Genomic DNA, 11,676 nt, shown 5'->3' on the forward strand with positions numbered 1-11,676 from the left:
AGCTCTGCTGCTGCCGCTTGGGAGCGGGGCGGGGCGGAGCTCGGTGCTGCAGCAAACAATCCCGGCCGCCTGCATTCCGGGCCAGGTAGGGGCCGTGCGCCGGGCCGAGGTCTGCCGGAGCCGGCGGGCTGCCTTCGAGTCAAGTCAGCGTCACCGTCGAACCTAAGTGAGGGGGCACGGGGAAGGGCCCAAGAGGGCTCCGGGGCGCTGGAGGGGGCTTCGCGGACGCGAGCTGGGGCCCCGCTCGCCATGGGGGAGGTGGAAATCTCGGCCCGGGCCTACGTGAAGATGTGCCTGCACGCCGCCCGGTACCCGCACGCCGCTGTCAACGGGCTATTGCTGGCGCCGGCGCCGCGGTCGGGAGAATGCCTGTGCCTCACCGACTGTGTGCCCATGTTCCACAGCCACCTGGCCCTGTCTGTCATGCTGGAGGTCGCCCTCAACCAGGTGCCGCCGCTGGACGCCCACCGACCGCCGCGAAGCCCCCTAACACCCCTACCCCAAGCCCATCCCCGGCCTCTTGGCAGTAGTGAGCACCCATAGGGCGGGAGGCACGATTTAGTTACTGATGGCCCCTCTCCCACGGCAGGTGGATGTGTGGGGCGCGCAGGCCGGGCTGGTAGTGGCAGGGTACTACCATGCCAATGCAGCTTTGGACGACCAGAGGTGAGTAGGATAGCCAGAGGCAGAAGGCTGAGGGTTATGGGGTTGCGGGGGTGTCAAGAGAACCCCTGTTGGCCATTCCTTCCATCTTTCCTTCATCCAGGGCTTAGGCACTGTAGAGCAGGTACTAGGCAGGGTATGCAGTGAGGAAATATAAAAAGCATTATTTTCCTGGATGAGCTGCAGTGGGGGTGGGAAGAACAATAACAGGCTGACACCTGCTGTAACTGAGATGTCCCCCCAAGTGCTGAAAATGCAAAGGAAGCCCAACCAGCAACTTCTAAAAAAGGAAGTTTCTTTTTATATATACAGTTCACCATTGAACAACACAGGTTTGAACTACCTGGGGCCACAAATAGGTGAAATTTTTTCACAGAATAGGTACTACGCTACTACAGGATCTGAGGGTGGTTGAATCCCGATGCGGAATCCAGAATAGGGAGGGCCCACTGTAAAGTTATCTGCAGATTTTCAACTGTGGGATGCTCTGTGCCCCTAACCCCCTCATTGTTCAAGGGTCAACTGTATATAGAAAAAGTTATGTGTATCGTAATCTTGTCTTTGGAGCAAATTATACTGTTTTGTAATTTGCTTTCCTTTCCTTAATAAATATCTGACATCTTTCCATCTCTACACTAATATTTGCCTTACCCTAACAGCTATATATTATGAATACGGATGTATCATAATTTATTTAATGCCTTACATTTAAACAGCCTTAAACACTGAGGTTGTTTCCAATTTTTTTGTTATTACAGACATTGTCCTATTACAGTAAATTCTTCATAAGTAGAATTTCTGGGTCAGCATATGTATAGTATACAATATAAATTGGGATGGTTATGCCAAATTATTCTCCAAAAAGACCATCTTAGATTTCCACTCTCACCAGCAGTGTCTAAGCACCTGTTTTCCACAGCACTCAAGCATCAGGCAGTCATGAAGGAAGCATCAAGTAGGCCTGATGCCCCCAGGCAAGCTGCAGGGAAAGGCCAGCACTGCATCCATGTCTGTGGGCCCCGGGGAGGCCCAGCTCAGAGGGACCGGGTCTGCCCACAATAGTCTCCTCACACCTTTGATCTTCCCTCTACACAGCCCTGGGCCCCTGGCCTTGAAAATCGCTGGGCGGATTGCAGAATTCTTCCCTGATGCGGTACTTATTATGGTGAGGCTTGGGTTTCAGAGTGGGGAGTTGGAAAGAAAGTAGGAAGGGCGGAAATCCTTGAAAACCTCACCTGCCCTTCCTTGTTCTCACAGTTGGATAATCAGAAACTGGTGCCCCAGCCTCACGTGCCCCCAGTTATCGTCCTGGAGAACCATGGTCTCCGCTGGGTCCCCAAGGATAAGAACTTGTGAGTGCCCCACTCCCTCCACCTCTTCTTGGAAGCCCACAGCTCCTGACCCTCCACTGTTGTTGGTTCTGCTCCAAGGGTCCTTCTCTAGACCCTAACCTCTGCCAAGTGTCTGGCCCCAATGCCTGCTGAGTTTGACCTCCATGGGGGTTATTATTTCAGAGTGATGTGGAGGGACTGGGAAGAGTCACGGCAGATGGTGGGAGCATTACTAGAAGGTCGGGCCCACCAGCACCTTGTGGACTTTGACTGCCACCTTGACGACATCCGGGAGGATTGGACCAACCAGCCGCTCAACACCCAGATCACCCAGTGGGTTGGTCCCACAAATGGAAATACCTGAGCCAGGGCCAGAGGGGAGGCTCAGGATCCAATAAAGAGACTTGGGCTGTTGGGTGATGGTATGACTATATTTATTGTGCCTGGGAGGCAAGGTGAGGGCGAACCCTCAACAGGCAGAAGGTGAGAAGAGTCACGACAGTCCCTGCTGGACCCATCACAGAACGAGAGGAGGCTCTCAATAGATCATTCCCTTTGTTTCTCCCCGGGGCTTCTTGAGCTTCTCGAAGTTCTTCAGGATGATGTCATATAACACAGCCTACAGGGCCAGGGAGGAGTGGGGGTCAGCAGCAGGCCCCCGGTGGCTCTGTGCCCCATTTCACGCCTCGTGGAGGGGTTGAGCTTTGCACCCTTCGCCCCCAGCCTGCAGGGTCAGGGAGTGGACGGCCTGGGAAAGCTGCCGCTGCCCACCCCTGCCCTCGCCTCCTCACATAAGCGTTGCGGATCTCCATGACCATCAGCCGGATGTCCTGGTACTCTGCCTCATCCAGCTCGTGTACCAGCTGCCGATAATCACCCTGTGGGAGACTCAGGTCAGGCCTGACTTCAACGATGTCCCTCTTCCCATGCGCCCTGACCTGGGCCTCACCTACCACGTGGGGCTGCTTAGCTGCTTTGGCCACAGCATCACCGCGCTCAGAGAAATACCTGTGGGAAGCAGAAGGGTCTGGAGTAGGAGAAGGGCGCACAGGCCTCAGTCCCAGCCAAAGGCAGCGCAGTGGGCAATCACTCACTTGGAGATTTGAGTGTGGAAGCCTTCCAGCTTGGTGTGAAGGGCGGTCATCAGCTCAAACACCTTCTCCTGCGGAAAGAAAGCCAGGGGGAAAGTGGAAAAGCAGCATGGACTGGGGAGATAAGGGGGGCTGAGCAGTGGGGCAGTGCTCTCACCTGGACAGCCACTCCAAAGTTGTTCCCATCCTCAATCCGAGGTATCTGCAGCTGCAACCAGGTGGTGACCTGGGGGAAGGAACGGCACTGAAGCCCCATCAGCCTCCAACCCAATTCCCAGTTCCTGCCCTCCTTTGTTTCCCTGCCCACAGTGGGTGGAAGTATGCCAGGTCTGTCCTGAACCCCAGGGCCTGGAATTCTGGCTTTACTTGCTGTTCACTCTCCTACTAAGATCTGGCAGGTGCCATGCCCAACTGGCAGGGATGAAGGAGGACAAAGGGTTTGGGGTGGGGGGTGGAAGCATGGGGGTGGAAGTGGGAGGGCTCACCAGGTTGAGTTTCTCAATGACATCCTTGATCTCAGGCTTCAGGCGCTGCAGGAGGACCACGATCTTCTCATTGCAGTTCACTGGGCCACAAGGAGGACCTAGGAGGTGGGCATTGGGTCAGTCATATGACGGACTGTGCAGGGCAGGGAAGAGGCATCCTTAGAAGGAGCTCCTGGGAGGTGAGACACAAGTCCCTTCTACCATAGTAATACCTTTGTCTTCATCTTCCCCTTTCTTCTTCTCATCCTTGTCTTCCTTCTGTAGGGAGAGGGGGCTCTTGGGAGTCAAGCCTAAGGCTGATTTTCCCCAGGTTTGGTCCCTTCTCCCAGCTCTTCCCAACTTGCCTCCTGCTGTTTCTTCCTCTCCTCCTTCTCTTTTTCCTTGACTGGATCAGGCACTGGAATGTCCAACGGTGCCTTCAGATTGCTCAGGTTGGCTTCATTGAGAGCTGGCTCCTGGTGCAGGGTGGGAGAAGGGCTGGAGACAGGGGCGAGCTCTCACCTCCTCACTCTCACAGCCCCCCAGGCTCCCTTTGGGCTCTACTCTCTACTCCCTGCCCAGCCCCAGTACCTTTAAAAATCCATCCAACTCAGAAATCTTCTTGGGGAAATAGCTCCCGAGCAGGTTCTCTGTCTGTGTGTAGGGTAAGGGGAGGGGAGGATGAGGGTCAGAATCAAATGCCCTTCCTAGGCAGTGAAGCAGGGCTGCCCCTGCTCAGCAAAGAAGGGCTGAGCAGTGGGATTGGGTAGCGATGGCGTGATGACAGGGCAGGTCTTACCTTAGCACATAGGTCTTCACGGAACACATCAACCTGTGGGACACAGTCAGCCCTTCAGACATCTGGCTTTATGGCCAGTTTATTCTAGGACCCTTAGGGTTGTGTAGGGTCTGACTGGGGAAGGGTGGAGTGGACCCCGATGGGGCGGGATTTGGGGAATGAGAGGTGAAGGGCGGAGGGTTCAAGTGCGAACGGATCCCTCGGGTCTCCTGGGCTGTGGGAGGAGGGATGTAAGAGAGCCGCTGCGACTGGGGCAGGGTCGGAGTGCCCAATGGAGTGGGCCCGGGGCCTCCCATGGTGGCAGGGCAGGGTCCGCACTCCGCCTGTGTGTGGCCCGGGCCCGGGGCCAGCCGACTTCCCCTTCACGCCAGCGCTCCGCTTCACCTCACCCCGCCGAACCTCGGCCGCCTCGCTTCTCCCTCTCCCGGCAGGCAGACCTGGCCGGGCTCCCGGGGCTCAGGTGCTCTGGGCACGGAGGCTCACGAAGGTTCGCATGACTGACCCCGACTGGAGTCGGGGGGCTGGAGGGGCGGGTCACGGACGCCCTCAGCCTCTCAGAGCCACGCCTCCGTGACAGGCCCTTCCTCGAACCCGCAGCGCTCACCTTGGCTTGGGCTTCGGGCAGGACCCTGAGCGTGGCCATGGCCGGGGCGGGGGCCTAGCGCCGCACGCGGAGCGAGGAGTGGGCACGGGGAAGGGAAAGCGAAAGCAGCGCTCGCTCCGCGCACGGCCTTCCTGGGTAGTGGGAGTGGAAGTACTGGAGGAGGCGGGGACCGGAGCCGCGCGGGGAGGCAGCCCAGCCGGGGCTCCCCCTAGAGCTCCACAGGCGCCTCCCCGCCTCCCGTCTTTCGAGTCCCCGCCTACCGACTCCGCCCACCCCACCTCCTCCCTCCAGACCTCCTCCCTCCCGGCCTCCCCGGCCCGCAGGCCAGTGCCCGCCTCTGAACTCGCTGCCTTTTATCTCCCAGCTTCCTGATAGCTCTCTAGCTCTCTTCTTTCCCTCCTCGGCCTGGAACAGTGATTACCCACTTGGCTCTCTTCCTTCTTTTCTCGGTGCCGGAGCAAGACCTGGCCTCCCTTCCTTTGCCCTGCCAGCCTGGACCCCTGGCTCCACGGGCCAGTGACATTCAGACTCTGGCATCACCCCATCACAGGGTCAAGAAAGAGGGTCAGCTTTCTTACGACCCTTGTGGACTCCATTCCTCTGTAACCCACTCTCCACACAGCAGCAGGATTCCACCTTGCTCTTGCTTAAAACTTTCTCAGCTTTCTGTTGACCTTAGAATGAAATCGGAAGGATTTTCTTGGCCCAAAAGGCCTGTCTGGCACCTGTTCGCTTTCAGCTTCACGTTCCACTGCTTTCTCCCTCTTTCATTTCACTTATAAATACCTAGACTTTCCAGTTGTTTCTCAAACCTGTCAGCATCCCGTTCATTCCTGCCTCAGGGCCTTTGCCCTTGCTAATCCCTTTGCCTGACACCCTTCCCCTGCCTCAGGATGTCATTCTGTTTTCAGCTTAAATGTCACATCTTCGGGGAGAACTCTATCTTCCTTATAAAGTAACTCTCTCCATGTCTATTAGAAAGCAGCCTGTTTTAGTATCTTCATAGCACTATCTCTCTGATATTAGCCAGTTTATTTTTTGAGGATAGTGTGGTTAGACCAGGGGTTGGCAAACCTTTTATGTAAAATGCCGGAAGGCAAATGTTTTAGACGCTGTAGTCTCTGCAGTGGCTACTCAACTCTGCCACTGTAGCAGGTAAACAGCTATACTTAGTTCCCATAAAACTTTATTTACGGACAGTGGCATCTGAATTTCATGTAATTTTCATCTGTCATGAAATATTCTCCTTTGATTTTTTTTCAACCATTCAAAAATGTAAAACCATTTCTTAGCTCGCAGACCATACAAACACTGGCCACAGGGGGGCTGTCATTTGCTGATCCCTGATTTAGAGCCCAGACAACGGACCCATACTGCCAGGGTTAATAATTCTACCTGCAATATTTACTAGTTGTGAAAAAGTTACTTAAACTCTGTGCCTCCATTTTTGCAAGCGTACAATGGGAACAATACCAAACCTACCTCATAGTGTTGTTGTTTTGTGGGGTTAATACGTGAATTTATATAAAGAATTTATAGGCACTTAGAATGGTGCCTGAGACAGAGTCTGGTAAGCACAACATAAGTGTTTGCTATTATTGTTTGTCAGTTTATCTAATCAGGCAGTATCCCATGGGCCCCCAAACAGCAGAAACCTTGTCTTTCTTATTCACATGGCAAGGAACTATGCTTGCCTCAATGAACATCTTTTAAGTAAATGAGCACATACAGACCCCCTCTGGGAAGTCAGGGTAGGAAGGGTCCCTGAGTAGCGTGCCCAGATAGGCAGGTGCCTGAGGATGGTGGAGGCAGGATTCCGTGCTGGAGGTGGAAAAAAGGAATCAACCAGGCTGGAGATGGAGCATCTGCTCAGCAGGAATGCTGCCTATACCTAAGGGCACTCTTACCTGCCCTGGCAGTGCCAGACCTTGACATCAGAGCCCCAGATAGCTTGACATCTGCAGGGGCTAGGAGACTGAAAGAACAACAGGAGGGATAGCGATCAAGCATAAGGACATTCAAGGTCAGTGACAGCAAGGAATGGCTCAAGAACCCTGGCGACGATTACACTCTCTTCTTGTCCTTCTTACCCTTTGCGGGTCCCGCCAACCCAATGATGAGAAGAGCCACAGCCAGGCCTGATGTGCCTTTATTTCTTTCAGTTATGCTTGTGGCTGGAGTGGGGGCTAGGGAAGAGCCCATGGCCTGGGCTCCCTGGAGACCAGGGCTGATGATACCAGCTGCCGTAGGTGAGGTACCAGGCAAAGGTGCCCACGGCGGCGCCAACCACCTTGTGAGTATACTGGTGGAAATAGATGACAGTGCAGAGTAGCAAGAAGTTCCAGAGGCCCAGCAGCAGCACATTGAGCAGGAAGACAAGGCGCAGGGGTGCACCAGCGGGCAGCCCATGGGCTAGGTACTTGGCAAACACTGCAGCTTCCTCAGCCATGAGCAGGCAGCAGAAGGTAAGCAGGAAAGTGTGGGAGGAGACGGTGTAGCCCCTCCACTGGTGGCCGGCTGCCAGGCAGCTGCGACGGTCCGGCAGCTCATGGAGCAGCAGGCCCTGGGGCAGAGGCTCGAAGCAGGAGCCGGTCAGGTCCTCGATGAGCAGGAAGGCCCGACCAGCCCCCCGCCACACCGCTGCCCCCACCACCAACCGGCTCAGGTGCCGGGCAGTCACCGCCACGCGCCGTGTAGCCAGGAATACCACCAGCAACACGAAGCCCCCCAGGAAGGTGCACGTCCAGCCCCACGCCGAATTCACAAACTTTCTGTGGGCAGAGAAGAGGCAAGGCTGCTGAAACTCCTCAGCCCCATCTCCCCACCCTGCTTTGTGTTCCCATGATGGCTGTGTCTCCAGTTGTACCTATCATCCCCATTTCTGTTTCCTGTGCCCTCTGCTCTCCACTCCCCCCATCCACTTGAATGTGGCCATCTCCTTAGAGGCCCATTCAGCCTTCTAGGGTCCATGTTTCCTCTTCAGCCCTGCTCCTGTACCCCCATGACTCTGTTCCCCTCCCCACTCTGACCTTCTCCTCAACCTCCTAGTCTATTTTTAGTGTCCTGGACTTGGCAGGAGGACAGAAACCTGGAGGAGGGAGCTGGGATCCCAGAGCCCAGGGAACCAGCGCCCACGACCTTGAGTGGACTCACATGTTGAAGAAGTTGCCGTGGCTGGCGAAGATGGTCCGAGGGTTGACGTGGAACTGCAGAAGGGGCCCGAAGATGACCACTGCTGCCAACCAGGCATGGTAGAGGCGCCGTAAGCAGGGGCTGCCCAAGAGGCGGGCAGCCTGTTCACTTCCAAAGTACAGCAGGGCAGAGGCCACCCAGAGCAGCACCCTGACCAGGCAGCCCAGCAGTGCCCGGATCCGGGCCCTGGCCCCCGGCCCTGCCCCCACCACTGGCCCCCGCTCCATGTTCCCTCCCCTCCCCACTAACCGCTTGCTCTGCAGGGCAGCTGAGGAGGGGCTGATGGGGCCCCCCGGACAAGGACAGGCAGTGACAGGTGTGGCAGACACAGGGCAGAGCCCTGTTGGCAGCTGGCAGGCGGGGGAGAGGGGCGGGGGGCAGTAAGGGGCCAGGGTGGAGGGCTGCCACGTCAGCAGGGTTCTTGCCTTGGGTGCATGTCCTGACAGCAGCCTGTGTCCTTCCTTGTTAGTCCTGTGTCCCCTTGACCCTCTAGGTCGTGTTTCACCAGCTCAAACCATGTTCTAGTTCATGTTTCAGGATCATGTCTGTGGTTCAGGGATGTTTTTGTCCACAGCCTGTTTGGGTCTGCCTATCTCTGTTTGGTCAGCCAAAGTCACCCCCACCCAACCCAGATTGGACTCTCAGAGCCCCAAAGATCAAGTTCACTCCCAGGTGACAGAGAAGACCCTAGAAGGAAAATCCCCGGGCTGGAGTCTAGCGAATCCTTAGATTGTGTCCCCCAACCAATTACCCTGGGGCTCGGCCCCACGTAGGACTTGGCCTCCCAGCCTGACCACTGAGGCTGAAGCCATAGGGCAGTGAGTAACCTACCCTAGGGAAATCCCTGATATTCAGTAACCGTTTTGAGATCCTTTTTTGTCTTCCTTTCTCCTTCCTTAAAACTGGTGGTGGGATTTTAGAGCACAGTGGAGGCCCACGAAGTAGTGAAAGGAAGGAGTAAGAAAGGGCACCTGGGTTCTGGCCCAAATCTGTGACTTAACCAATCAGGATCCTTCCAGATCCTACAGCCCTTACCTCGACATAGTCCGTGCTCAGGGATCCTATACCTGAAGACCTACAGAAGCACACACACGTTTTTAAGTTGACACAAAATTTTGCATTGTAATTTTAAATAGTTGCAAAGGACATCATTTCTAGTGTAGCACATATACTGACATTTCAAAAATAAAGCTGTATCACTTTTTCAGATATATCCAATGGAATCTAAACACCACAGTGATTATGTACCTCACCATTTTTCATTTAAAAACGTGACAAAAGCTTAATAGTCAGAAATAGTATTTCCATTCTACTTTTCCACAGAAATTATCCTAATATGTTTTTATGCCTGAGTCTTTCACTAATCACACTTCTCTACCAAAAAAAGTAGATAATTTGAAACAATTTTTACACATTTCTTTTGATCACAAGGTTAAATTTTTTTCTTCTGTATTGAATTTCCGTATTTTTAGTAGCACAAACTTCAAAATTATTAGTAGTACAAAATGTATTTTTTTAAATAAATGTATTTATTTATTCATTGGCTGTGTTGAGTCTTCTTTTGCTGCGCACGGGCTTTCTGTAGTTGCGGAGAGCAGGGGCTACTCTTCCTTGTGGTATGAGGGCTTCTTATTGCAGAGCACATGTTCTTGGTGCGCGGGCTTCAGTAGTTGCAGAGCTTGGGCTCATCATTAGTTGTGGCTCTCAGGCTCTAGAGCGCAGGCTCAGTAGTTGTGGCGCAGGGGCTTAGTTGCTCCATGGCATATGGGATCTTCCCGGACCAGGGATTGAACCCGTGTCCCCTGCCTTGGCAGGGGGATTCTTAACCACTGTGCTACCAGGGAAGCCCCCAAAATGTACAACAAACATTTCACAGTTTAATAATTAATAATAAACTAAAATTGTACTGGAAATGCATTTCTTAATGAGAAGAATAGATAGCCCTTGGGGCCTTGACTAAATGAGGCTTTGAGGACACTAATGATTTTAATTGGTCTCTACCTTTGGCATCCTGGAGGGAAAAACAGTTCTGGGTGAGATGGGTAGCATCTCTGGGTGAAGAGGCAAAGGGGGCATGAAGAGGGCCAGTGGGAAAGATCTGCATGACAGTTTCATGCAGGCAGATCAACTGGAGGAAAGACAGCACATGAAGGCCAAGCATCTGGACAATTTACTCTTTTATTTTTTTATTTTGTATTTATTTGGGCTGCATCATGTGGCATGTGGGATCTTAGTTCCCCTACCAGGGATTGAACCTATGCCCCCTGCAGTGGAAGCATGGAGTCCTAACCACTGGACCACCAGGGAAGTCCCTTTATTCTTTAAAACTGTTTCGCTGTTGAATAGGTATGTCTTTTAACCCCTTGCTGTTTTTAAGACCCCTGGAGGTGTGCATCCCAGTTTGAAAACTGCCTTAGAGATCATGGGGAAAATCGATCCAAGCTGCTCCCCTACTGACCATACCATGGGTCTGCCCTGGGGCATGGTGCCTGACCTCTGCACACCTCCATTTCCTCACCTGTCGAAAAGGGTGGCTGTGAGGGTGGATGAGGTCCTAAGTGTGAAGTGTCCAGATGGGACCTCGTATCAGTGCCCACCAGGTGCTCTCTGGCTCGGGGTTACTTCTTTCTGTAGACGGCACCAGCTCCAGGGGAGAGCTGATGTGGGTGTTCTGGGTTCTCATCTAAAACGTGTTTATTTTCATGGTCCGAAAGGATACATGCACCCCAATGTTCACTGCAGCACTGTTTACAACAGTGAGGACATGGAAGCAACCTAAACATCCAGCAACAGAGGAATGGATAAAGATGTGAAATATGACTCAGTCATTAAAAAGAATTAAATAATGCCATTTGTAGCAACATGGATGGACCTAGAGATTGTCATACTGAGTGAAGTAAGTCAGACAGAGAAAGAGAAATATCTATCGTATGGTATCCCTTCTATGCAGAATCTAAAAAGAGATGATACAAATGAACTTATTTACAAAACAGAAACAGACTCACAGACTTAGAGAATGAACTTATGGTTACCAGTGGGCGAAGGATGTGGGGAAGGGATAGTCAGGGAGTTTGGGATCATCATGTACGCACTGCTGTATTTAAAATAGATTCTCAACAAGGACCTACTGTATAGCACAGGTAACTCTACTCAATGTTATGTGGCAACCTGGATGGGAGGGGAGTTTGGGGGAGAATGGATACAAGTATATGTATGGCTGAGTCCCTTTGCTGTGCACCTGAAACTATCACAACATTGTTAATCGGCTATACTCCAATATAAAATAAAAAGTTAAAAGCCAAAAAAAAGTCACATCAATTTCACCCTGTGCTGAGTTTGGTCAAGAGCTTTTTCAGCATCTATGGAAATAAACATATTTTCTTCTTAAATCGATCAATCTGCTGTGCATTAGTAATGGTTTTCCTAATCCCACATGTTCATAGTATTTGGTAGTGTGATGTGGAATTGTTTTCTAATATTTTCTAACATAACTACATGTGATATTTTATTTAAATATTTGCTTTAGTATTCA

General features: G+C 52.6%; 3 protein-coding genes across 3 annotated transcripts; 1 reads left to right on the forward strand and 2 right to left on the reverse strand.

The window, feature by feature from the left end:
• On the forward strand, nt 1–2,411 carry EMC9 (ER membrane protein complex subunit 9). The gene is made up of 5 exons (XM_057724280.1): nt 1–447; nt 590–666; nt 1,759–1,828; nt 1,921–2,015; nt 2,178–2,411. The coding sequence occupies exons 1-5, from the start codon at nt 250–252 to the stop codon at nt 2,356–2,358; spliced, it is 621 nt and encodes a 206-aa protein (XP_057580263.1). The 5' UTR covers nt 1–249; the 3' UTR covers nt 2,359–2,411.
• Nucleotides 2,412–2,415: 4 nt separating this feature from the next.
• PSME1 (proteasome activator subunit 1) lies at nt 2,416–5,172 on the reverse strand. The gene is made up of 11 exons (XM_057724279.1): nt 4,953–5,172; nt 4,349–4,381; nt 4,141–4,203; nt 3,915–4,025; nt 3,783–3,828; nt 3,571–3,668; nt 3,243–3,311; nt 3,089–3,156; nt 2,948–3,002; nt 2,786–2,872; nt 2,416–2,613 (listed from the first exon to the last, which is right to left on the reverse strand). Exons 1-11 carry the CDS (start codon nt 4,989–4,991, stop codon nt 2,533–2,535), a joined length of 750 nt encoding a protein of 249 aa, XP_057580262.1. The 5' UTR covers nt 4,992–5,172; the 3' UTR covers nt 2,416–2,532.
• A 1,912-nt stretch (nt 5,173–7,084) lies between these two features.
• FITM1 (fat storage inducing transmembrane protein 1) lies at nt 7,085–8,895 on the reverse strand. Its single transcript, XM_057724278.1, has 2 exons — nt 8,106–8,895; nt 7,085–7,723 (listed from the first exon to the last, which is right to left on the reverse strand). The coding sequence occupies exons 1-2, from the start codon at nt 8,369–8,371 to the stop codon at nt 7,111–7,113; spliced, it is 879 nt and encodes a 292-aa protein (XP_057580261.1). The 5' UTR covers nt 8,372–8,895; the 3' UTR covers nt 7,085–7,110.
• Between the last annotated feature and the right edge of the window lie 2,781 nt (nt 8,896–11,676).

The sequence above is a fragment of the Hippopotamus amphibius genome, chromosome 2 (genome assembly GCF_030028045.1).
Source record: "Hippopotamus amphibius kiboko isolate mHipAmp2 chromosome 2, mHipAmp2.hap2, whole genome shotgun sequence".
NCBI classification, from domain to species: domain Eukaryota; kingdom Metazoa; phylum Chordata; class Mammalia; order Artiodactyla; family Hippopotamidae; genus Hippopotamus; species Hippopotamus amphibius.